This window comes from Actinia tenebrosa, unplaced genomic scaffold (genome assembly GCF_029948245.1).
Source record: "Actinia tenebrosa isolate PJP-AT-01 unplaced genomic scaffold, QUT_ActTen_1.0 PGA_scaffold17__23_contigs__length_9995812, whole genome shotgun sequence".
NCBI classification, from domain to species: domain Eukaryota; kingdom Metazoa; phylum Cnidaria; class Anthozoa; order Actiniaria; family Actiniidae; genus Actinia; species Actinia tenebrosa.
The window spans coordinates 580,389-607,615 of record NW_028292577.1 but is presented as its reverse complement, the minus strand read 5'-3'; the positions used below and the strand labels follow the sequence as shown (position 1 = coordinate 607,615).

The following is a 27,227-nucleotide window of genomic DNA, read 5'->3' as shown; positions in this document are numbered from 1 at the left end:
AAAGCTTCTATAAAAAGGACGAGGAACGCCTGGTCGATATCGTGATTTTTACACCAGCTCAAAATGTTTAATTTTGAGCTTAATCCGTTGGTGTAAAAGGGATGAAAATCAGCAGGCGTTCCTCGCTCTCATTTGCATGACGGCTTCTGGTTTTCTCGCGTTCTTCGAAAGTTTTCAAAGTAAAACCACTCACTTATTAGTTTTCTAGGCTTTGGGGGGTTCCAGGGCCTATTCCCTTGGGATTGAGAGCATTTGGAACAATTTCCAAGTGTTTTTCAAAAAAGGGTTAACATTTTGTCAAAAAGTTTACATAAAAAGCACGAGGAACGCCTGGTCGATATCTCGATTTTTACACCAGCTCAAAATGTTTAATTTTGAGCTTAATCCGTTGGTGTAAAAGTGATGAAAATCAGCAGGCGTTCCTCGCTCTCATTTGCATAACGTGTTCTGCTTTTCTCGCGTTCTTCGAAAGTTTCCAAAGTAAAACCCGTCAATTCTAACTTTTCTAGGATTTGCCGGGGGGTTCGAGGGGCTATTCCCTTGGGATTGGGAGCATTTGGAACAATTTCCAAGTGTTTTTCAAAAAAGGGTTAAAATTTTATCAGAAAAGCTTCCATAAAAAGGACGAGGAACGCCTGGTCGATGTCGGGATTTTTACACCAGCTCAAAATGTTTAATTTTGAACTTAATCCGTTGGTGTAAAAGTGATGAAAATCACCAGGCGTTCCTCTTTCTTATTTGCCCTGATATATAAACCATGACTTTTTGCTATTGTAACGTAGTTAATTAAATTGATTTCAAAGCTTTAGGAACCTTATAAGAGGAAACTATTTTTGTTTGTGTAAGCTCCCCCAACTCCAATTTCTCTGTTATCTCTGAATCTTGAAACAAAATAATCATGATTTGTTTTTAATGTTTTATTCAAAGGCTGTATTTGAATTTGTTCAGCAATAGATGAACATACACATTAGTTACTGTTGTTGGCAAGTATGAGATCATGTGAAGCCAGACGTTTACAAACATATTCTTAAAAAATTGTATTAAAATAACATATATTGACCATGTGATGTGTAATGCACTATCTGATATTCCCTTTTCGTGGATTTTAAAGTGAATAAGCCCTTTTTTTCAAAAAAGGCAAATGCAAGCTTGGGAATTCCTAATATGCTTATATTAGATTTCCTGTGTTAGTTAACTTAATAGAAATTGCTTTGTACAAATATTCTGACATTATAAATGAACTATCTAAAGAACACATCTTGAATTTGCGTTCCTCAGTAAAGAAGATTGCATCGAATGATAGCACTATACAAGAAAAATACTTTAGCAGAAGTATTTAGTATTTATTTAGCGTTGATGAAAGATGAGGGTGATGATGATGGTGTTGATGATAAATAAAGATGGTGATAATCATGGATGACTATGCTGATGATGGTGTTGATGATGATTTGCTATGGTGATGATGGACGATTATGCTGATGATGAATGGTGTTGATGATTTGCTATGGTGATGATGGACGATTATGCTGATGATGAATGGTGTTAATGATGAAAGGTAATGATTATGATGCCAATTGTGATGATGGATGGTGATAGTGGTGGTGATGATGACAGTGATGGTGATAGTGATGATGATGACAACGATGGTGATAGTGATGATGATGATGGATGGTGATGATGATGATGGATGGTGATAGTGGTGGTGATGATGACAGCGATGGTGATAGTGGTGGTGATGATGATGGATGGTGATAGTGGTGGTGATGATGATGGATGGTGATAGTGGTGATGATGATAGTGGTGATGATGATGATGGATGGTGATAGTGGTGATGATCATGATGGATGGTGATAGTGGTGATGATCATGATGGATGGTGATAGTGGTGGTGATGATGACAGTGATGGTGATAGTGGTGGTGATGATAACAATGATGTGATGTCAATTGTGATAATGGTGTTAATAGTAATAACAATGGATGGTGATGATGATGGATAGTGATTATAATGGATGGTGATGATGATGGATGGTGATAAATTAATGGTGATGATGGGAATGATAATCATGACAAAGATGACATTGAGGATACAAGATAATATTGAATCTTGACATTGATGTCAATAATAACAATGATGACAAGGACAATGATGCTAATCACAAGGCTGCTGACAGTCATAAGTATGATGGTGATAACAATAATGATGTCATCATCAAGACACTCTAGGTATCTTAACCACTAACATTATAATTTTTCCTTATATTCTTAATTTGCTAAAATATATCCAATCTAATTTCTGATATATTTTGATTTCATAAACTTGGCTTTGCTTGGTAATTGTGTTCTTTGGTATATAGCAACTATATGTTTAGGAACGTACACAAGAAGTTTGGCCTTTGAGCCTATTGCTTCAATGACGAGGGAAAACATATGTGCAACCATAATAAAGCTATTCATTCATTTTGGCACAAATACTTTTCGTATTGCATTTATTGTGTACAGCTTCTCTTAATGCGTTCAATTGACTGAATATATGACGTTGCTAACTCATAGACAGTGTCAAGTAATAGTACTTTTTCTTACTCTTTTACCAACTTTCCAAAAGTTGAGCATTTAACAAGAGGTTGTAAAGGTAGGTGCTTTAGAGTAAACGTTATTTCAAAGTTTTGCTTTGAACTATATATTCCTAAAACCTAATTTGGTTACCACCAATTCCATTGCTTCATGTTCTTGACAGACACAAGTCTATACTTCTAAGCTGAAAATAGTCTTTTGTTAATCATAAATATCAAACATAGAGAATGCAGCTTCTTTGATGTCTGAAAACCAAGTGCAAGGTACAGATTGCCAGAAGAATGAGTAGTATTGAAATGGGTGGTAAATAATGTTTTGAAATGCTTTTCTCATACTCATTAATAATTCATGAGTAAACCAGCCAATCAATGGGCTATTTTTGGGTCACATGATGTTACTTGAAACCTGGTAAAGTGCTGTGAAAGGAATGCATTCAGTCTGGAGTAACTGGAACATAATTTTGTTCCAGTTACTATCAAGTCGAATAATCGATGAGATGAGAAGTCATTTCAAAGCCTCCAATATCGGACTGGACAGGATTTCAAGTCCGCGCAATTAGTTACAGTCCGAGGTGCAGCTTAGACTTGAAATCTTGTCCAGTCCTCATTGTCGGCTTTGAAATATTACTTCTAACACTCTGATTGTACGATTTTCATTTTCAATGAAAACAATGTGACCTTTTATATGAATTCAAATTGGATGAAACTGTGATGGAAACCTAGCAATGTATACAGACCTTATATGATATATATCGGTAAAATATGGCAAGCTGAATAACAGTAGCCAAATTATGTCTACAAATTTACCTTGCTTCAACAATGAGCAGATTTCATATGAATATTAAAAAATATGGAGCAGACATAGCAGCCAAGTCATGTAAAATGACACTACAGACTCACTTAGGCATGTTAAATGCCTATGTTGAGCTTCAAATATCTGATAAAAAATCTTTAGCACTGATATGCAATCTGCTTTTAGTAAAAAGTTAGTGATACAACTGAACTTGATAATGTACTGTCACTCTTGGACTACATAGGTTTGTCATGATCAAAGATTTGACTGTAACTTACAAACCAAGCCGTAAAATCTCGACACACTTTACCTTTATGAGCACAATAATAGTATCCCATTCCTAGTCATGTGTTGCTCCCTTGAGTATTATTTCTTTCTTTATCAGTTATATTTGAGAGGATACATCAATATTGCAGATGTGGAATCTCAATCTCCAAGGGTCATCTGTCACAAGGTCTGGAATAGGAGACTACACACTCAATGCATTAGCTCTATATTCCACTAGTAAATAAAATATTTTGGTCTATCACTAATTTCACTGTTTTGCATCAATGATATAAATGATTAAAATGTACTATTAATAATAATGGCGAGGGAGAAATGTCATGTTATCAGACACATGATTCTGTTAGCACCAAATTTTCTTTACTTCTTTCCTTTTCTTCATTCTTTGTGGTGTTTAATGCATCAGTTGATGAGGTGAGTTTCTCATTACCTGATAAGAACAGAAGAATAGATGTTTCATTATGGAGGTTTCATTACTTTATAATCACCATTATAATCATGTCAGCGCTATGATCATCACCATCAACATCGGCCTGTATCATCAACATTGCAATCACAAACATTACTATCATCACTGCCATCAACACTGCCATCACTGTTGCCATGATCATCCCTATAATCAATACCAACATCATCGCCATTATCATCTCCAAGATTAACATCAGAATTACCATTAATCATCATCATCTTCATTATCCCACATTATCATTAAATCAATACCATCAACATAAACAAACACAGCCATCTTCATCTATATCTCAATCTCAATCTCAATCAACGTCACCACTGTTAGTTATCATCATCATCACCATCATTAGTCATCATCACCATCATTAGTCATCATCACCATCATTAGTCATCATCACCATCATTAGTCATCATCACCATCATTAGTCATCATCACCATCATTAGTCATCATCACCAGTCACCATGCATCATCATCACCATGCATCATGCATTATAATCATCATGCATCATCATCATCATGCATTATCATAACCATGCATCATCATCATCCTCTCCATCATCACCCACATCATCATTAAATCACCATTGCAATCAACATAACCATAGCCATCATTTCTATCAACATCACCATCACTATCATACACAAATAATCAACATCATTATCATCAACAACCATATTTACAACAAATGATAATAAATTACCAACAACATCCGTCCTAGGCAGTAGGACACACAGGGATGTTAGTATGAAATCAAATCAACAATGAATACCTTCAATAAATATGATCCTTATAATATCATTAGTGACAGCAGCAACAACATTAATCTAGAGTTAGTCCACAATAATTCTTTTCATAAACGATTTGATTTCATACTAACCCCCTTGTGCTGTTGTGTAGTTCCAGAATATATTCATACTCTCCCCCCAGAGGAATTTGTGGTTAGAGCATGGCACCGGAATTGCCAGGGTGCGGGTTGAAATCCCGTTCAAGGCTCAGATTTTCAATTTGCAGCAGCATAAGTTGTTTCATATACTGTGAGGATCAGCCCACTTTGATGAATTTTTTTAAGACCCCACCCCACCCCCATAAATTCAAATTTTCTTCTATACAAACTCTAATTTTGTTCTATTCTAGCCTCCCTACCCTCGAAATTCCAAATTCCTAGGTGGGGGGGCATGGATTTTCTGGAACTACAAATTATCGGTTAACCATTACTAATAATAGATTTATTATATTAAAGTGCCTATCACCCTTCTGCCAATATTCACAGTATTGATTCTACATGGGGTAAGATGTGGAATAACCTGAAAAACATTTATAGTTTGAGTATGACGTATGAGGAGTAATCATTTAATATACGAAACATTACTGGCATAGATAAATTGAATTTGAAATACGTCATTGTTTTCCCCATTGCTCTTATAGAAATTATTTCAAATTAGTTTTCACATAGAAGCCAGTGTCTCGAATTACAAGGAACAACAAATAAACATAAGTACCTCCTCATACGTCACAGTATTAGAATATGACATGGAAAAACCTTTATAACTTCAAGAAGCCACACTCAAGCTATGTTGTATTTTCCACTGGCTGAGGAACGAAATAAGTGGAAAATGTTTTCTTACACCACTGGAGCCTGGGCCGAGGGATATTAGTCACGTGGTCAGTGTTTTCATCAGTTGCTTTTTTGCTGTCCGCCATGACTGTTTAGTTAGCCCCACAGAAACACATCTCAAAAATAGCATTCCAGATTCTTCTATCTACATAAACAATTTTACAGTATTTCGTAGGGACAGAGGTTGGAACAATATCGACAAACGAAAGAATGGTGGAGTTGCAATCTACATCAGGGATAATTTGAAAGTCATCGATGTCAACAGAGCAGATCAATTTGAAGTTCTTAGTGTTAAAGTTGAATTACCATCGAAAGACATAATGCTTATCATTGGAGTTTATCATCCTCCCAAATATAACTACGATGAGCAATCGTTAGCTAATTATCTATCTAAGTTAATTGATGACTTTCTAAATGGAAACCCTGAAAGTGTGGTCGTATGTGGAGGAGATTTTAATCGTTTTGATATTGTTCACTTTCAAACTTTAATTGATATAACGGCTCTTGTGGACTTTCCAACACGCAAAGACTCGACGCTTGATAATTGTCTTACTAACAAACCTTGGCTTTTTGAGAAATGTTATGCCATCAAGTCTATTATTAAAACTGATCACAAAGGTGTAATTCTCCCAGCAGGAATAAAATTAAAACCACTACGTTTCAAGTGCTTTTTCAGAGACTACAGAGAGAATAACAAGATTTCCTTTAACAACTACTTAGAAGGCGTTGACTGGTCACCTGTCCTTGAAGCAAAAGAAGTAAATAATGCTGTTAATACCTTACACGAAATCATTAAAAGAGCTATGGACGAGTGCTTTCCATTACGATCTGTAAAATTATCGTCGAGAGACCCAGTCTGGATGTCCCCGCTGTTAAAATTCTTGCTAAACAAAAGATCTAAAAAGATGTGCAGAAATCCAAACAGCGACGTACAAAATTTAAACAACAGAATCTCTGAGTTAATCAAGGAAAACAAAACGAAACTTGGCTCTGGAAAGATAGGATCAAAGACATGGTGGAAGAGAGTGGATATGTTATCTAATAGGAAACAAAATCCTCAACCTTGCTTGGACGCTGATAGTACTAACAGCTTAAATGAGTATTTCTGTAATCTCTGCACAGATGATGATTATGTTGGTCCAACTAATTTATCACATGACACTAGCAATCATGCGGTAGTACCACCAACTTTATCTGTTATGGAAGTATTTAAAACTTTAACTAACATACGACGAACTGCAACCGGGCCAGATCAAATTCCGTTCTGGGTCTGGAAAGATTTCGCAGATATATTTGCACCTGTGGTAACAAGATGCTGGAATCTATCATTAAAAACATCTATTTGGCCGGACATATGGAAAAAAGCGAACATCAATCCGCTACCTAAAGTAGACATCCCTACCAGTAATGCAGACTACAGAGGTATCAACATTACCCCTGTCATTGCAAGACAGTTTGAAAAAGCGGTTTACAGAAAATTTTGCAGAGATACATTTGAAGAATATCTGAATAATAACCAATTTGCTTACAGGAGAGGAGGAAATTGTATTAACGCTTTGATTAAATTACAACATCGTGTCTTAGCTGCCTTAGATGATACAACATGTAAAGCTGTGAGAGTCTTTAGTATGGACTTTTCCAAAGCCTTTGATTACGTTAATCATCATAAACTTTCTGAAAAACTCAAACAAATGCCGCTGAACCCATACTTAATCAACTGGTTTATAAATTTCTTATATAATCGGAAACAGCGAACTATATGTAACAATCATTTAACAGTTTGGAAAAACATAAATAGAGGGACATTACAAGGAACAGTTAGTGGACCATATCTATTCAGTATTTTTATTAATGATTTAGAGATATTTGATTCCTCCAGTCCTGATGAGGAAGTGTTAATCAAATATGCAGACGATAATACTATTGTATCTCCTGTTTTCTGTGTTAATGGAAATCTAACTGATAATTCAGTCAGTTATGTTAATTCTTTCATGTTATGGTCCTCAAATAATAGTATGTCATGCAATCCTACTAAGTGCAAAGAAATAATTTTTACTAAGAAAGGAATGGACCAATTTAGTTTTTAGCCTATTTCTAATATTCCTCAGTGTAGCAGTCTTAAAATCTTAGGTATTACTTTCCAGAGTGATAGTAGATTTGACCTTCATGTAAAAGATACCATTATAGCTATAAACAAATCTTTATTTGTTATAAGATCCCTTAGGAAGGAAGGATATATACAAAAAGAAGTTGACCATTTATTTTCAACAATTGTTATATCAAAACTAATTTATGGTCTTAGTGTTTATGGAGCATCACCTCCGGAGCTTACAACCGTACAAAACTTTTTAGATCGCTGTTACAAATGAAATTATACAACATACCATTATAATATCCAGGATCTTTTAAATAAATTTGACACAAGGTTATATAAGAAATCGGTTAGTAGTGACCATCCTTTGCATAGCATAGCGCCTAAAATACAAACGTCCAAATATAATTTAAGGAAATCATATTTTATTAGACCTAGAGTTAATTCTCAACGTTTTAAAAACTCATTTGTAAATAGAATAATCTTTAGTAATTAGTAATCTTTTAATCAGTTTTTAGTTTTATGATTATAATCATGTTAATGATATGTATTTTATCATTTCTTTAATAAAGACATTATTATTATTATTATTATTATTATTATTATTATTACAGTACCCCCCCCCCCCCCCCAACCCTAGGCCAGCATTGCTGGAAGGACTTTAGAGTAGTTTTTCATGGAAACCACGTTGCGATGATAAGAATGATGTATTACAGTAATGCATATGTTGAGTTATTCAGAAAGTCAGTTGGCGGCGGTCAGCTGGACAATAGCTCCCAGTGGTGTGTGAGAAAATTTTTTCGGATATTGGACATCTTACCCCATGTAGACTCAATACTGTGAATATTGTCAGAAGGGTGACAGACACTTTAAATCAACAAAAGGTTGATGAGACAATACCTACTTGGAGGAGACTCCTCCTTGTCTAGCTCTTCCCGAGAACTAGCCAGCGACTCAGAGAGAACTTGAGGTATCTTTCTTGTCCAGTGATCAGAAGACCCAGACGACTCGGAGGCAGATGACGACCCAACAATACGGCGAGCATAAAACAGCAAATATGCAGCATTAGAATTTACTTTAGCTGCAGGCAGCTTATCAACTCTTGTGTCATCATAGAGATACCACTGTCCGTCTGTTGGGTTCTTGCAGTAAGCCGTGTAGTGTCCACCAGACATTGTCCCCATGTGGTTACAGACAGCATACAAATCGTATAGATTATCCTCATTCCCAGAAGAAGAGCTCCGCCGATTTCTGCGCCAGCTTGGCCAGGCAGGTAGCGTCTCGGTTGTACTCTTGCGTCGTGGTTCAAGATGTGATGTCATGTCTAAATCAGAGACTGGGAATTCAACCATGGTGTGCAGTTTGGTTCTTCCAGAAGAAATCTAGAAGATATAATAAAACTCTGATCATGCAAGTTCTATAATGTTTTACAGTGAATACATTACTTGACACATATATTTGGCTATACTGGTGATACTAAAAATACATATTTGACAAAAACAATGCTCCTAGGCATTCCTCTTTTATGAGGTTTGCTCCACATGCATTACCACTACATTCACTATTTACTACACACAACTCTTAAGTCACAAGTAGATTTTAATGGAGGGAGGAAAACGAGAGAACCCATAGAATAACCATTGCAGCAAGGGAGAGAACACATCAAACAAACTTAACTCAAATATGCAGTTCAGTTGAACTGGACACCTGTCCAGCATACAACACTTTAACCATTGAACAAATGAAAATACAGCCAATTCGAGGTCACAACAATATGGAATTTTCCCAAACTTTGTCTTTACGTTTTTCCGGTATGTTTTCCTCTGTGCTTGGTAAGCAAGCTTGAATCTTTTCTGAAATTGCTATATTCAGCATTCAGTATACCTGATAGCTTCTTCCTGGCCTATAAAAATGCCATTTTTTAATTATCAGACTACTACACTCACTTGTCTGAATCTCTTTAGATGGACCACTAGAACCTCAGGCAGGGACCACAGACTCAATCTCTTTACTGTTCCCTGTTGATGCTTCTTACACTTTGGACACAGCCATGCATCTTCTTCTCCAAGCTAAGAAAAAACAAAACTTTTAAAAGTGTGCCATACATGTGTGCCAGAGTCTGGTTGTACAAAGGGTGGATAGTGTTATCTGATGAATAAATATTATCCAGTGGACAAAAGGATATCAGGATTTATCCATCAGATAGTGCTATCCACCCTTCATACATGTACAAGCAGGCCCAGGCAAAAGGTTCAGGTAGTTCTAAATATTTTATATTTTGGGGAGCTTATATACTATCTTCTTTGAAATTTATTTTAACCAAGCATTTCCATAGTCAATAGATAAGGGATTACCATTGAAATTGTTTTCAAATAAAAGATCAACAACGTCCATCTTGTTGTGGCAGCAGTCTTGGTCATGTGGAAAACCATATCAGATTCCCTATATGAGATGTCCTCTATTAGCCATTCTGAGGTTGAGGAAAAAACTGGAGTTGGTATTACAATGCATTGTGGGACTGTTTTAGGAGACAAAGTAGATGACCCAGTTTTTTTCCTGGACCTCGAAACAGCTAATTAACTATGGTTCTTATAAACACTAGACAACCACAAAATTTCAAAGTTTCAATCTCAGAATCATGTGTCCCTTCTGATCAGCCCAGAGGCTGTTTCAGGTAACAAATAAGATTTGAATTTGAAGTTTGTGTTTGGGACTATGTTTAGTAGATTTATTACCAGCAGAGCAAGTGGTTTATTAACATCATATTTGTACCTTTTCATCCTTTGTGTAGAGAGAGAAACAGTCATTCAAGCTGACTGTGTGAGAGTTTTCATATTCTGCCTCCATCTCTCGCACGCTGGAATGCTCCTCAGGGTGGCCATTGATGTCAGACTTGACGCATCTACACAAAAATTACAGTACACATTAAAACTGGCAACACTTTTAGGATATAGCTATGGAATCCTTCATGCAGGACACAAAGACCTTGAAATCTTCAGGGTTTTGTGACCTGTGTGGTCCTTTATAGACACCTGCCTTCAGATAGTTGTTATTTTTAATAAATTGTCCCTTTTAGTACTAACACTATTTTAAGTATAATAAAATGATAAAAGTGCCATGTAATGAAATATATCTAAACGGAAGACAAATGGCAGGGTCACTAACATCATAGTCAATGGAATACATCAACGATATGGCAGCCATCTTGCCAGGGGACAAAACAAAACAAAGATGATGGAAAATAAATAGAGTTTCGTGTGTTGTCTTTCTTTAATGGGTAATCCCGATCGATTCTCTCATGGTAAGCTGTTAATCTCAATCAATGTCATTACTGCAACAAAGCTTTATTTGACCCCTGGACAGCCCCATAATGCCTGACGATACAAGATGGCTGCTGTATCTTTGAAGAAGTCCATAACTGCCAGGTCAAAAAGGAAAAAAAAAAACCCACAATAATATACCCAAAAATAGTGTAGTGGTAATAAATTATGCGTTCAGTGTGTGTAATGAAATAGAGAGAATAAGAGAAAAAAATATGTCAAATGCCCTTGGTGGGAATCGAACCCATGCCTTTGGTATTCCAGCCCAATGTGTTAACCACTACACCACAAGGACCAACCACGCTGGTAACACAGCCGGAATATGAAATGTAGGGTACTCGTGAAGATCCCAGAGTGATATTTTTTCTCTATAGGTAAGTTGAACACTGTAAATATGTATGCAAAGAATAGACAGTGTAGTAGTAATAAATTATGCATTCAGTGTGTGTAATGAGGTACCCTACATTTCATATTCCGGCTGCGTTACCAGCGTGGTTGGTCTTTATGGTGTAGTGGTTAACACATCGGACTGGAATACTGAAGACATGATATTTTTCTCTTATTCTCTCTACACAAAAATAACTAATTTAAAGTAGGTATTCAGTAACAGCAAGTAGGAGGACGAGTAAAGCTACTAGTTGTTTTCCCCATGATGTGCATATGCTATTAAATCAACCTGCTGTTATGGACATTTATTCTGTAACAACAAAGACCCATTGTAAATATGCTGCACCACAAAACCTAATCTTTAAATCTTGGATGCATTGTGTGTCTATCACTTACCGTTCTTTAGTTTCTGGCTCCCATTCAATAACCATTCTTATGTGCTGGGGTGCGGAATTGTCTTCCCCATGCTTCAGGGCTCTAAATATGTTTAAAAAACTCAATTAACAATTCATGAAGGAAACACAATAGAAATCATGACCGTGAAGGAGGTTTTATATCTGATTTAGAAAACTCATTAATAATTCATGAGGAAAACACAATAGAAATCATGGCCATGAAGGAGGTTTTATATCTGATATAGATTCGTCTTCATTTGCATAAGCTTTAACTTGGATTTTCTCTATCAAACTTGGTTTATTTCGTAAAGAATTCAGTACAATATGAGAACATACATCATCAATTTTTTAAGCTGTTCAATAAATTCGCAGATCATGTTTTATCAGGTCTAAAAACACTCCTGCCTGTAACAGTACCAAACAAACTCATTTAATGAGTTATCAAAATAATTCATAAGGAAGACACAATAGAAGAAGAGTTTCATAATTCTGATACAGAATCAAGTTCATTTGCATAAACTTTAACTTGGATTTTCTTAGGCAGATTCACTTTTATCTTGAAAATTTTAGTGAAACACAAAGGAATTAACCTAGATGTTTGTTGAGCAGTATACAATATTTGTGTCCATGTTGTGTACAATATATAAACTCAAGGCGTAGCTGACTCTCGACGGCCACTCATACTGTATATATTACTTAAAACATTATGTGTGAATACAAGAATAAAAAAATGGAACGATCCTGTTCAGTCCTGTATGAATTCAAGCATCCTAACCCCCCCTGCTCTGGGGAACATAATATGGATATTATATAAATACATAAAAAAGAATTACATAAATATGGATGACCACATCTTACATATTCATATACCTCTATGCACAAGCTTTTTGCTGCCCAAACAAGCTCTTACAAAGCTTATTTAGTAAAACCAGCCAGCTTCCCATTGAGACGTGTCAGCTCAACATACAAAACCCTGTGCATCAAAGTATGTGAATACATTATCGCCAGTCATAATCTTGCGCAAAATGCTGTAAAGAAGTACATACAGTCAATTCAAAAATGTTGTTGTCGACCAACTCAATCCTACTCGACTGGACTGACAGTGACTCTGGGTAGAAATCATTGAAGCACTTGACTGCCTAATTTTATCTGATAAGTTATGTCACTGGTTAACAGAACAAAACTTTGTAGACGAGGGGGAGGTGTTGAAGGAGATACCTTTCTAATGCCTTCATATTTTAGAAATTGGAAACTGAATTATAAATACTTTGCTTTTCTTTCCCTAAACCCAGACCTACATTAAATGGGTTGTTGCTCGCCATCATTATGTTATTACTAATATATTTAACCGCTTCAGAGATTTTTTTGCCCATATTCCCTTATAGTCCAGTCTCGTAGGCTTGAGCCAATTGATGACAAGGATTTTTGAATTGACTGTGTTCTGAACCTATGCTAAACTTACGTATCTACAGTAGCTTGATACAGGGGGTGATCTACCTCATGAGATAAGTAACACTTCCCTTGGAGACCATTCATGATGCGAAGGGCAAACAATGGGTTTTGCTTGTTTGCCTGAAAGATAAAGTGATGAGATAAAAGTTAATAATGGTTTGTACACTAGATATTGAGGCAAGGAATGGCTTGATAGACAGACAGATGGGTGTGAAGTGGATGAATAAAAGGATGGGAGGAAGGATAGATAGAGATCAGTGGATGGAGGGCTTAATGTGTAGAAGCAATGGTGAGTGGATGAGTGTGAAGTGGACCCCTGGATAGATGGATGGGAGGATTCATTGTTACATAGATAGATTGAGGGTGGGTGGATGGAGGAGAGAAGGGAGGAAGAAAGTGAATGGATGGGATGGATGGGTGGGATGGGTGGGTGTGTGGGTGTGTGAGTGTGTGGTTGGATGGATGGATGGATGGAGTTAGGTAGAAGGGAGGTAAGAAAGGAAGGAGGGATGGATGGATGAACGGATGAATAAATGACACAATGATCAATTTCTTTACCTGTTTTTTCACATTATCTTGTAGTATCCTCTTCATGCCATGGAGGAATATAGACTGCAACTGTGCAAAACTGACTTCTCTAAGAGTGTGAAATACAAATGGAGGGCCAAACCTACAATACAACATCCTACAGCTGTTATAAAAATGCTTTCTACTATTAAAACATTTTGTCATCACTACGAATCCCACCAAACTGTGGTAGCACATCAAAATTTCATGTCGCTACTCAACCCCCACATTTGTCTGCTATGACGCCCATATTCCTAAGTTTCATCTAAAGGTGAGACTAGCGCAACTCGAAAATGGAGATCAATATGTTTGAAATTCTGACAGTCAAAACAAAGTGGGCTTGTCAGTAGACATGTGGGCATCATACTAGGATCGTGATTGTATGAATTTCTTAAGCGCTTTTTTTTTTTTTAAACGTATACCAGGATAAACCAAGAAAAATCTCAACTATAAAGATTAGCAATAACAGGAAAAACTGACAAAACTTCTTTTTTAAACTAGCTTGAAAACAGCTTAGTGAGAATCCACTAAAAGCAGACCACTTGCCTCTTACCTCTGAGTTCCGGGTTTGATTCCTGCACCAGAGACACCAGAGGCGAGGCAATATACTGCAGCATCAACAATAGAATACTAAAAAACGATAGTTACCTTCTGATGTTCTTGCCCTGTCCAATACAGTTTGTGACAAGAATTATGAGAGATTCTTGGATTGTACCACCATCGTCGTCCGGCACAGTGAGCGTTTTTTCACCTAAACTCTCAGGATCAGGATACAGTTGCTTAGGAGCTTCGAATGCATAGATATTATCACCCTCATGGATGATAGAGATGGATTGGTGATCCTGAAAGCTCCTGTGGAAGCCATCGTAGCTTAATTCCGTCATAACGAGTCTGTCAGTGGGTATCTCCGTCATTTCAGACACGGCTTTGGAAAGGTCTGCAATTTTGCTGTATACTGGGACACTGACACCAATCCGTAGTGGTGCACGCGATGATCCTACAAAAACTACTGTGACATATATTGGTCGAGTCTCGCGTTGCGGGATCGGTAACGATAGGCAGAGGAAAGGGTCGAAGGTTGTGGATTGCTGGTCACATTGTGGGCATGCGAGAGATGAACGATGCTGTGCTTGGAATAAATCAAGGACGATGCTGTCATTGCAACGCATGTGGTTGGAGAGTGATTCACTGGCAATGCATTCATCAGATCTTCCAATGTTGTCCTGAAAAACAAATTCAACTTCAAGTCACAATTATAATAGAGAAAACTTTGTGTAAATACTGATACCTTCAATAATCTATTAGTCAATGAAAATCAAAAATACTGAGAAAATGAAAAAATAAAAAAAAATAAAAAAAATTAAGAACACCTTCCAGTCTACAACACTGCCTGATGAAGACTAGCAGTACAGTTGAAATGTCGTAGATCTCCCAAATGCCACGATCTAAAAATCTAAAAAAAAAATCTACAAAGCTTTTCGCTGTCGTATCACAGCGTGGGACAATCACAACAGAGCTAGGCTCCAAACTAAGTGAAAGCCCAAAGATCAAATTAGAATTTAGAAGTTGATTTTTGAGGAGGGAGGAAAACCAGAGAACCCAGGGAAAACCCTCAAAGCACAGGAGAGAACCAACAAACAATCATGAGACAAACGAATAAGTATAATCTTTGATATGAAAAACTGCTCACGTTTAACAATATTCACTGAAGAAAAGTGATTGCAAGTGATTATAATTCAACTATTCAAATTAGAGTACAAGTAATGCAAGAGAAAGCCTGCAATATTTGAACCCTAGGCTATTTTGTACAGTAAAAAATGGTTGTGAAAATGAGCAGTTCAAAGAAAAAAATCATTTTGAAGCCTTTTTTTGGGGGAAAAAGTCAGTTCAGTTGCATAATGAATAATTCATTAGACATTTTAGGGTGGAAATATGAATAGACATTTTTTCTCATCTCAAAAAAATATCCACCCCTTATTCCACCCTAAAATGTCTAATAAGATCTATATATCTGCTGGGACAAAGTCAAGGTCAATATTCACAGATAATCACTGAGCAAGTGGCAAATAATGACTTTATTGGAAAAACTAAATGCTAAAATATTACTAACTTAATAGATATAAAAGTTTGAAAACCCATGTGATGGGTGAAAAATAAATTGAAAAAATTGAAAAATTAAATAACTATTTGATTCTATTAAAATTATTTACAATTCAAGCATTGTCTATATCATGGTTCAACTTCTTTACTATTCTAGTTCCTCTTATGCACAACACTGCTGACCTAATCAGATTTGTAGATAATTTAATTCAAAGCCAGTGAATTATAATACTGTAATCAAGTTGCTTCTTTGTTGAAAGTTTTAAAGCTAGTTCAGAGATAAATCCATATGGTGTAAAGACGAGTGGTGTGAAAGAGCCATGTTCTACCTCTATGACACGATGATCATATTCTCGTTTCTTTTCATTCTCATTGTTGGTAGAGGTGGAGGTGAGTTTCTGGTTAAGGTGGCTCTTTGCAAAAGGGTTGAAAACCCTCACACCAAAAAATTCATGTTGCTCCCTTTGCCAAAACCCTCTAGCAGTGACATCTAGTCTAGCTTCATCTGCTGTGTTGGTGCTTTTTTTAAATTGTTTTAGTATGATTTTATACCCCATTCACACCTAAACGTGTTTAGTTAAAGTATGTTTTCATTAGGAAAAAAATTGAGAAACTAAAAACCTACAATATAATGAAACTTTCTAAAATATTATGAGAGCTAGACAAAGGATAGTTTACATGCATTATTTTACCAAATATTGTGCAGTGTTCATAGATAGTTTTCCAAACCTGTTTAGTTAAACCACTTTAAAACATGTTTAAGCCTTGGTGTGAATGGGGTATTAGAATTGAATATCAGAGGGCAAAAAACAAAAAAATTCAGGATAAAAAACCTTTAACAATTATTACTTTAACTTTGGAGATTTTATTTTTACTCAATGCCAGTGAATATTGTCTCATGACCACATGTCGCTCAATCGTGTGCGAAATTCTAAATTCAAGTCTAAAATTATACATAAATGAATATAGTGGATACCTTGCAAATAGCTAGCAAAGTGTATACATATTATTAATACATGTATATCTTAATCTAACTGTCTTCCTTGTGCCTTATTGCAAAGGACTTGCGTAGTAAAGATTATTCAGCGAAGCATAAATTTACTTAGCAGATCAACAGGAAATACTTTGTATTGGTTTACTATATACCTTTTTTTTTCAGTCTTATGAAGATTCCAGCATTTTAGCTCTTTATTGCAATTCAATTTTAGCTATCATCAATCAAAAGTAAGACCAAATTAATTAAAAGTGCCTGTTTAAAAATAACAGAAAAAAACCCAAATACAATCCAGCTTTGAAATAAAAGTTTTTTTCTGTAAAACACAGTGGTAACTAGAATAATATTTTGACTGGAAACCATTTCAGAAATTTAAGAGCTATTTAGTAGAAATTCTTTTAAAATACTCGACATTTTACAATCGTTTCCTTACCATAAAGTAAACAAACACGTTATAATAAGAAACAGCATATATAAATCTGTCTAGGACGCGATCGCAAATGTAAATTGAAATAATAATAGAAAAATATCCCATTGAAAATGCGGGTCAAACCCATGACTAAACGATATATTTATAGACTCATCTTTTGATATTAAGACTTTGAGGTTTGTTTTTGTAGCCATTCTTGGCTATTAACAGAATCCTTTTTGTGATTATGATACATTTACCCAAGAAAACTTTATTTGATTAACTTGAGAAATTCCATGCATTTTTTTAGCACAATATATCACAGCTGGGAAATAAAACGTGGCGGTCATTCGATTTTCTTTTAAACATTTCGACCTAAATTAAGTTAAGTTCTAAAGTTATCGGTGTAATTACTCGAACTATAATCTAAATTTAGTAGGAGCATGGAGGTAGTATTAGATTACCGGGAAAAAATTATGGAATAGTTTGAGCTGCTTAATTCAAGTGGAAATACCTTTTGAAGTTAAAACAGTCCACAAATATAATAACTAGGCATACGAATTATGATCTTAGATGTCTAAGATTTTAGAAATCTTACCTTATTCGGTTTGTATTTTTTCTTTGTTGCTCGATTCAAGTCTTCGTGTACTTTGTCCAACAACCACAGGAAGAATTCTTGCGCATCGTGTTGAGCATAACCTCTGTATTGTACGCCGTGTTTTCCAACCACAGCTTTAAAATCACTACTTAATTGCGAATTATACTGACTACACCACAAGTTCCTAAGTAAAGTAGCTAGTTTTTCTGTGACTTCTCCTCTAGTTCCGAACTTTTTATTCTGTCCTTTGCGAAGTTTCATGTCTTGTTTGTAATTACCAAGTACGAAGTATTCAGCAAGCAAGTCTGTATGTGCTAAGCACTGGATTATAGCGTTCATAAAACACGTATTACCGTGATTTTTTATCCCCGTTAAGCTTAATACTTCAGGGATTTTATCACAGGGGTTGTCAGTCTTATTTTCAACTTCTTCGTCCCGTTTTTTGTAGGAAGAAGCTTCGACGAAAACTTCCCCACTAGCAACTGTCGAAAAACTCGAAGCTTTTCTAGGAAGTTGTACAGACACTTTCCCCGCAAATCTCTGGATAAAATTCGTGAGAGACCTCACTGAGGATGTCCTTGAAAGTTTTTTGTTTTCATCCTTATGCTTGGACCGAAATCGAAAGCTTTTTTTCTTTTCTAAACTTCGTGCACTCTTACATCTCTCGAGATCTTGCGCCACATCACTAGCGCCTTGACCGCCGTTGAGTTCTCCAAGGCTGGCAGCTCTCGTTTTAAAGCTCATCCTTTAAGTTCCACACACACCAATCTACCATATCCCTTTGTCCATTGTATGTAGTTGTTAGAGCCTGTTGTGTTTTTAGAAGTGAGTATCAGGTCAAAACTATGACATTCCAAATCAAAACGACAACTGTGAGGTAGTTTGTCACACTCATCCCTCCTACCTACCGAGCATGCGCACGTGACGTCAATGCCAGGGGTGGGGTGGGCAAGCTGAGTTGCATTTATTTATTTATTTGTTTTTGCTGTATATTAATCGTATTAATTCAAAACAAAATAAAAGCCTGGATGTTTGAGCGCTGTTAAGTGATTTGCGAGCGAGGATTAAAATTTTATTGTTAAGGAAGAATTTTTCTCGTTACTGGGATATTCGTGCGAAGCGTACGAAGCGTGATCGTAACGTCGCGCACTTCGTGTCAGTCGTCACGAGCCGTGATGAAATATCGATAACAATATAAATGAGTGAATCAACTAAAATTTTGCTGAAATTGCAGGAATTTAAAAGGAAGATGAAAGGAAAGGAAGACTGGAAGTGTTTTTTTTCTCTCGTTTTGGCAAATTTTCCCGACATTTATCTTTTTATCGTACCTAAATGTGAGAAGATAAAAGCTTTGTACTCAGGGCTGGTAGGGGTAGTTTGAAAAAAATATTTAATCATTCTTGCTCAGGTATTTATAACACCTAACGCTTATACCTTTCTTACTTGGATGGTTGCTCAATCGTGTTAACATTTTTTGATTGATATATTGTTTCACACTACTTGAGTTCGTGATAAGTATATTATTTATCAGAAGTTGCTTCATTAAACCACGGCTTACCATAAACCACGAAACGAAACGAAACGAAACGAAACGACACAATAAAATGCGAAACGAGGATTTCGCATTTTACACATCTGTAAAATGCGAAACCGTCATTTCGCATTTTACAGATCTGTAAAATGCGAAACGACAGACTGTAAAATGCGAAATGTATATTCAGTTTAAAATATATAAATAGATGAAAGTGAAACTGGATATAAACTTAACGATTGTGTTACCTGAGGCTTTGCGATCCCATGTTTAACTGTCCCATGTTTTACTTTGAATGTCTGTGGGAAGAACAATGTAAACTTTCGTTTACAGTTTAACTCAGTTCAACTCGTGTTGTTGTGGCGCCATTTTGAATGCACAGGGACCCCAATCGAATCATAATATATGACACCAGAGAAAAAAATTTAGCGCCAAAGGTTTTACTTTTGAACTTATTTCAATGAGGTAAGAGAAGTATGGCGTTTAAAATTCTTTGAAGCGTTTTCCTTATGTTTTGCCGTCGAGTTATAACAGTCTGGTGCGTCTGGTGCTGAATAACAGCTGTACTAGAAAAATGTCATTAGCATGAATATCACTTTGAGTATCAATTTTGACTTAACCACATGTTTATGTTAGTTATGCATAGTTTGTGCTGCATGCTTTTCTGAGAAAAAAAAAACTAGAAATAAATTGAATCCTTTTCTCGCTTTTCTCTTTGTGGGCCTCCTTTGTGGAGTCATATATTATGATTCGATTGGGGTCCCTGTGCATTCAAAATGGCGCCACAACAACACGAGTTGAACTGAGTTAAACTGTAAACGAAAGTTTACATTGTTCTTCCCACAGACATTCAAAGTAAAACATGGGACAGTTAAACATGGGATCGCAAAGCCTCAGGTAACACAATCGTTAAGTTTATATCCAGTTTCACTTTCATCTATTTATATATTTTAAACTGAATATATACATTTCGCATTTTACAGTCTGTCGTTTCGCATTTTACAGATCTGTAAAATGCGAAATGACGGTTTCGCATTTTACAAATCTGTAAAATGCGAAATCCTCGTTTCGCATTTTATTGTGTCGTTTCGTTTCGTTTCGTTTCGTTTCGTGGTTTATGGTAAGCCTTAAACCACAGCCTCGAACTATGATCACTGACAGAATCTAACAAAAGGAGAAATGTGAAGGACAGCTCAGGCCTGTCACTAGGGGTGGTTCGATGGTTAGAACGAAACCCTTCTACCTTTGTAGGAGTCCCGGGGGGGACTCTGGGAAAAAAGTACCGGGGATGCTTCGTCGGAAATTTTCTCTCCTTTTCCTACACCCTAAGAGATACCAGAAAATGCTGATTTTCAAAAATTCGCATTTAACACCCTATACTAAAAGATACCAAATCGCGAATTTATACCCCTAAGAGATACGCCGAGCATCCCCGTTCCCCCCCCCCCCCCCCCCCCCGTGTTGGAGTACGAAATAATGTTGTTCTATTTTAGTTAATTTCCAAGAAAGGGCATAATTAGTATTAGCAGAAAAACGATCCTAGAAAACAAAGAACCTATATAGAACCTAGGAAATAAAGAGGAGATATTAAGTGAGCAGGTCTTTTTTTGTTCTCGTGATAAATTGGGGAACCCCACTCATAAGTATGGTCAGCTGGAAAGACCTCTTTACAAGGCTTAAGCGCAAGTAGTGTATTCATTAGGGTATTTGTGTGTCTGAATCCCGGGGGGGGAGGGGGGGTTACTCCCCTATATTTGCTATATGGGTATACGTGTACGTGCCACCAAACAGGGTATGATTTTCAGCGATTCTACTCTGGAACAGGGTATATGAAATCGCACTCAGCTCTGGGACAGGGTATATAAAATTACGCTCTCTCTCCTCTCTGGAACAGGGTATCCATTTTTGCAATACCGGAACAGGATATGATTTTCAGTGATCTTGCTCTGGAACAGGGTATGAATTTCAGCGATTTTGCTCTGGAACTGGGTCAGGGTTCAGTGGGCTCAGCAGCACATCCCTACTCTAAACGGGCAAGAGTACCCCCTCCCCTCCAGGGTCTGAGTGGGAGATAGAAGGCTCTAATTTCCAGCGGTACAAAACCCTGATGGCTGGAAATCTGAGCCTACAGGGAGAGGGGACAGGAAGGCTTTCCCACTTGGTCTTCCCATTTATCCCTCTTGCACTAATTGATTGTATATCAGTATTAAGAGTAAAGGACTGACACTGAACTGAACTCTAATGGAGCAATTTTTAATAACAAATGAGAACATAATGAATTAAATATTAACAGCTCTTAATGGTTATAATAATGTTCTTAATCTTTTAGAGAGACCCATCCTTTGTGATCTCTTCCTTTTTACAATTAAAAGTGAATCTTTCAAATAAAGTCATTAAGATAATTTAAATAATTTTTAAAATATCTTTTTTTATTAACATATCACTGTCTTAATAAATGAAAAGTTCATCTCAATAGGTGGCATTTTGAGTGAGAACAAAATATAGGCAATAATCTGCTGTCTCTCCTATCTTTCTTCTTCTTTCTTGTTACTTTCATTCTATTTTCTATCTCCTTTCTTTCTTTCTTTCTTTTCCTTTTTTTCTTTTCTATTTTTTTTTTTTAATCCTTTTAATCCTTTTAATCTTTTCTTGGCAGGAGTGGACCACTTTTCCTGTTCAAACAAATACTGTATTACTAAGCAATCATACAGCTAATAAAATAACAAGATGAAGTTAATAAAAACATTTGGGACAAGGTCATTTGTATGTAGAAATGTGCTGGATGGCAAGCCCTGAATATTACAGACACCCACCTGCCACAGACACCCAGTCACTACAGGAATCTACCCACTGAGTCACCCACTAGAGACATGTACAGCTGCTACAGACACCCGGTTACTACAGGAATCTTTCCACTAAGACACTCTACAGACATAACAGCTGATAAAGACACCCTGTCACTACAGGAATCTACCCACTGAGACACTCACTACAGACATACAGCTGCTACAGACACCCAGTCACTACAGGAATCTACCCACTGAGTACACTCACTACAGACAAACAGCTGCTACAGACACCCAGCTGCACAAAACAAGGAGTTTTTATAGACACCCAGTTACTTAAGACATCAAGTTACTACAGACACCTAGTATGAAGTCATGTATCTAGTCTTTTTGCAAATGTATGGGGTGAGGGACTATGTAATTCCACTACCCAATGAATAAACATATAGAAATAAGTCCCTACTGAACCACTGCTTTGAAGTCATCCCTTATCTATGAAAACTTTACAAGAAGGATTTGCACAGTCAAAAATAATTTAACAAAAATTGTTGTAGCTAATGAACTATTTATAAACAATATTTATAACTATTACTCAACTATTATAGTATTACTGTTAATGTTTAGCAGCAATACAAACATAAGGTCAGTCAGTAGAGCAATTTTCATATTACTGTGAAAAGCTTGAGGCACAAACAGGGTCTTGACATGGCAAGGTGCGCATATGCCAGACCAATCACATTGCATAATTATTTACTCTACATCTAATCAAATACCCAAAGCACAGCATTGCACAGATATGGTCAAGCAAAGGTCATATGCACTGCCAAACCAATAAAAAAAAATCAGCCCATCAAGGAAAGTATACAACAACAAGCTTCCGCAATCATAAGAAAAATGCTCTATGGAGTGTTTTGAATTTTGAAACAAAGTGCTGCAAAAGTGCAGTACATTATATTATCTGTTTCCAGGTCCAGGAAATGGATTATGTTGGCAATGCAGTGCATTGTGAGACTGTTTTATGGGACATACCTGTATTTTTAAGATGGCATCTGTCTCGTCCCCTAATAAAACCGTCCTACAATACACTGCAATGCCAACTTGACCCAGTTTTTTTCCTCAACCTCGGAATAGCTCTAATCATCCATTAACACCTTAGTTTGTAATCGGAAATGTGCACTAAGATGTACCTTGGGAAAGGCCTCCTGCATTGTGATGTATATCTTTTACTCAAGCTATACCAAAATGCACCTTGTTTTCAACTGAGTGTAGTGGTAGTCGTATATAATTCAAACTTACATGGCAAAAGAAACTGAAACGACACAACATCTTTTGCCAGCTAATAATCAAATATATTAAGAACCATGCAGAAACGATGATGAATGCTGCTGAGTTGATTCAGCAAACTATCAAGCTTAACTTACAGCTGGTTATGAACGTCTGACTCTAGATGGCTATAGAATATCAGGATATGCTACTGTACATAGAGTTTCATTTGGTCTTCAACTTGGTCCATTGAGTCAACACCAAATTTCTCTTTCTCGCTAGCCATCAGCTTAAAGATTTCTTCCAGTTGTTTTCTTTGTGCTCTGAGATGAAAATAAATAATATTATTAATTCCTTGATTACTAATTGAAAAATTTATTAATCTAAACCTACTAATGGTGTATTACAAATCCTGCACCCAGATTGGTCTATTGGTTAATCTATTTGATGATAAACCACTGGTAGCAAACTAATTTCAAAATTGTTTGAATCCATCTATTTGACTGATTATTAGTTGGTTTAGACTAAAACAATAGACCATTGGGCCTCATAGTATGAGGAAATAATATGTTTTTAGTCAATAAACTATCTATCTCTATCGAAATAGCCCATTTAGCCTTGTTCCAAGATTGAATTGGAATATGGAAGTATTCTTGCTGAGGAAAGAAAACTACAAAACCCACAGAAATTAAAGCTTAGGAATGATGAAGATAGTTGAAAGATAATCAGAAGATAGAGAATGAAGGGGCCCAGGGGGGGTACTCCCCTATATTCGTTATTACGGGTACGTGCCGCCAAACAGGGTATGGTTTTAAGCGATTATACTCTGGAACAGGGTATATAAAATTGCGCTCCCTCTGGAACAGGGTATATGAAATCACGCTCTCTCCTCTCTGGAACAGGGTTTTCAGCAATCTTGCTCTGGAACAGGGTATGAATTTCAGCGATTTTTACTCTAGAACAGGGTCAGGGTTCAGAGGGCTCAGCGGCACATCCCTACCCTAAACATGCAAGAGTACCCCCCCGGGTGAAGGGGAGGGTGAATTTCAGAAAGACATTTTTGGGGTTATAAAGAGGTTTTCTAGCAATTGTGTTATTGGGCAGAACAACACGAAAAAGGAACAGTGGCTTTAACAAGCCCCCAAATATTCCTCCCTGATCCTTGACTGATGTACTTACTCTCTCTCTAGCTCCCTTTCTTGTCTGGTCAACATGTCTTCCATCTCTTTTATCTGTAGTTTTGATGTCTTGTAATATGTCTGTATATTTTCAAATCCTTTTTCCTTCATTTCATGTTGGATAGTCTCATTGTCCAGTGGTATGGGCAGTGAGACATCTTGTATTTCACCAGGTTTGATCATGTATTTCTCTAGTTCTTCTCGAAGATTTTCATCACTTAGTGAGTCTTGGTCATTTTCCTAAAATGAAGAAGAAAAACATGAGGAATAAATCATTTATTTAGGGTATGTGAAAAAAAAATTCCAGCCTAACACAGACAGAAAATAACTACAGTAAATATAGGGCTTAAAATAAGACCAGAAGAAAGTGCTATCTTTGTAATTACATTTAACAAATGGTTATACCTTCAAGTGGCTCCCATAAGATGACCACTTTAAATGGTATTCCCAACCCTCCACATTTCATCATTATACTAAAAAATTTGGAGGGATATAAAAGATCCACTGAGGGCTTACGTGTAAAGAAATCCTGGCAGAGACCACCCTCAGTGTCAATGCCTCATACTAACCATCTCTCATGTTTGTAAGTTGCATAAAGCAATATTAAATTTACAACTCAATGTAAATCACCTTTTTTCATATCCATATAGAAAAAAGCACTATATAAAGCAGAAATCATTATGAGCCAGAAATTAAGTATGAAATGGAACTAAAATTTTTATTTTGCATGGAAAAGTAGATTAATATCAGTCAAAAAAAACATAGTTTATCCACAAATTGGAAACAATAGACAACGAAACATTGTTACGGCACATTAGCATGTGCACAGGACTTAAGCAAATTTGCTTGTCTGCATTGCAGTCCCATGATGCACAATTATGATGTCATCTGTGAAAAAATACTACTGACCCAAAAACATTAATATATTGTGTAGTTCCAGAAATTATCCATACCCCACCCACAGAGGAATTTGGAATTTCCGAGGGTAAGGGGGGTCAGAGAAAGAACAAAATTACAGAGTTTGTAAGTTAAAAAATTGGAATTTCCAGAGGTAGGGAAGGTCTTAGGAAAAAATTCCTCTGTGGGGGAGGTATTGATAATTTTTGGTACTACACATTATTAGGAGCTGTTAAAAAATTGTGACTGCATAAAAAAATACAAAATCACAACAGGAATTTTTCCAACCTAAATTAATGGCATATTGCTTTCTTGAATATGTTTTTAATGCCTAAAATCCATTGGTGGAAAAACTAATTCCTAAATTCCTTTCTTAATCACAAGCCTCTGGCATAAGACTTTTAATAAAGGTGCAATCTTTTATCCTTTAAAAAACTTATTTTTTTTTTCAATTTTGGTGAACAAAAGAAACTGTTCTTTCACTGGAACACAAGCTGCTCATTCCATAATAATGATAATTTTGATCAAAACATTTGGTCCATCTGCCATTTATACCATTATATAATTTTTATATTATAATATTAATATATTTGATTTGAAAAACCCTTGCTGACCTTGGTCAAAACAAAATAATAAAGCCTTAGTCATTGACATCTGGCATGAGAACTTTAAAACAATAATTTTGAATATATAACGGGTAACCCTAGCATAAAATGAAAATTTGAATGATGAGAGTGGCCTTAGGCTTTGAAAATTTTATCTAAAATGTTGAGGATATCAAAACGTATACGAAAATTTTATGAGGTGATAAAAAAAAATAATAATTAAGAGGACATAAACATGCATGCAGCTGTTTTGAATTAATGATCTTTTAAAAGTCAAAATTCAGATATTCTTTAGAATATCGACAGTAAGTTTGACGGTATTTCAGAAAAATATCCATACCTATGAGATTAGATAAAGAGTTAAAATAAAATTAATGAGTTCCAGTCAGAAATCTGATGGACAGGGACCTTAACTCAGCCTTCAAAAATTATTTTGTAGTTGTTAAAAAGGTTATAATATATCGACATTGGACAAGCGACGAATGAAGATGATCTCTAAATAAGTTCAGTATCTTGTAAAAGAAGTCTTTATGAAATACAAACCTGTGAAATTTCGAGTTCTTCTTTTTCTTCGTCTCGGTTCTTGTCATTCCTTTTCATTGAGGAAGTCATTTCTGTAGCCAAACTTTCACTCGCTAAACGAGACGCATTCCGCATATAAATCCAAGTCAGGACTACAACTAGAATTGTGAGAACACCTGGGACAACCAAAGCTGCATAGGTGTCCATATTCGAGGAGAAAAGCGAGGTTTATGTACTGTTTATCAGCAGCAGTTTCTTGTAAGTCAAGGACTTGACGAGCTTTTGCTCGATGGTAGTGAGCCGTCAAACACCAACCGCTGGGTACTCTCTCTGTTGGCATGACAACCACGAATTTTTCCCCCACCACCCCCTAAAACCTTATATTGCCACAAACCAG

At 36.2% G+C, this 27,227-nt stretch overlaps 2 protein-coding genes, 1 long non-coding RNA gene and 1 other non-coding gene across 6 annotated transcripts; 1 reads left to right on the top strand and 3 right to left on the bottom strand.

The window, feature by feature from the left end:
- Positions 1 to 2,453: 2,453 nt before the first annotated feature.
- Positions 2,454 to 19,976, bottom strand: LOC116292671 (ubiquitin carboxyl-terminal hydrolase 43). Of its 2 annotated transcripts, XM_031700026.2 has the most exons (10): positions 19,828 to 19,976; positions 18,049 to 18,856; positions 14,596 to 15,170; positions 13,939 to 14,050; positions 13,391 to 13,500; positions 11,930 to 12,010; positions 10,599 to 10,728; positions 9,773 to 9,895; positions 8,731 to 9,208; positions 2,454 to 4,078 (listed from the first exon to the last, which is right to left on the bottom strand). In XM_031700026.2, the coding sequence occupies exons 2-10, from the start codon at positions 18,790 to 18,792 to the stop codon at positions 3,975 to 3,977; spliced, it is 2,457 nt and encodes an 818-aa protein (XP_031555886.1). In that variant the 5' UTR covers positions 18,793 to 18,856; positions 19,828 to 19,976; the 3' UTR covers positions 2,454 to 3,974. The 2 variants fall into 2 exon arrangements, with proteins under 2 accessions (XP_031555886.1, XP_088887740.1); XM_089031614.1 differs by lacking the exon at positions 19,828 to 19,976 and having other exon boundaries at positions 8,727 to 9,208; positions 18,049 to 18,952.
- Trnas-gga (transfer RNA serine (anticodon GGA)) lies at positions 11,370 to 11,441 on the bottom strand. The gene has a single exon. It is a non-coding gene; the product is annotated as a tRNA-Ser (tRNA).
- A 357-nt stretch (positions 19,977 to 20,333) lies between the features above and the next one.
- LOC148910157 (uncharacterized) lies at positions 20,334 to 22,339 on the top strand. Its single transcript, XR_016120049.1, has 2 exons — positions 20,334 to 20,476; positions 22,236 to 22,339. It is a non-coding gene; the product is annotated as an uncharacterized LOC148910157 (long non-coding RNA).
- On the bottom strand, positions 21,812 to 27,132 carry LOC116292674 (uncharacterized). Of its 2 annotated transcripts, XR_004196695.2 has the most exons (4): positions 26,852 to 27,132; positions 24,808 to 25,046; positions 23,787 to 23,951; positions 21,812 to 22,251 (listed from the first exon to the last, which is right to left on the bottom strand). XR_004196695.2 is itself a non-coding variant. In XM_031700029.2 (3 exons), exons 1-3 carry the CDS (start codon positions 27,035 to 27,037, stop codon positions 23,837 to 23,839), a joined length of 540 nt encoding a protein of 179 aa, XP_031555889.1. In that variant the 5' UTR covers positions 27,038 to 27,132; the 3' UTR covers positions 21,812 to 23,836. The 2 variants fall into 2 exon arrangements, 1 of the variants encoding a protein (XP_031555889.1); XM_031700029.2 differs by having other exon boundaries at positions 21,812 to 23,951.
- Positions 27,133 to 27,227: the final 95 nt, after the last annotated feature.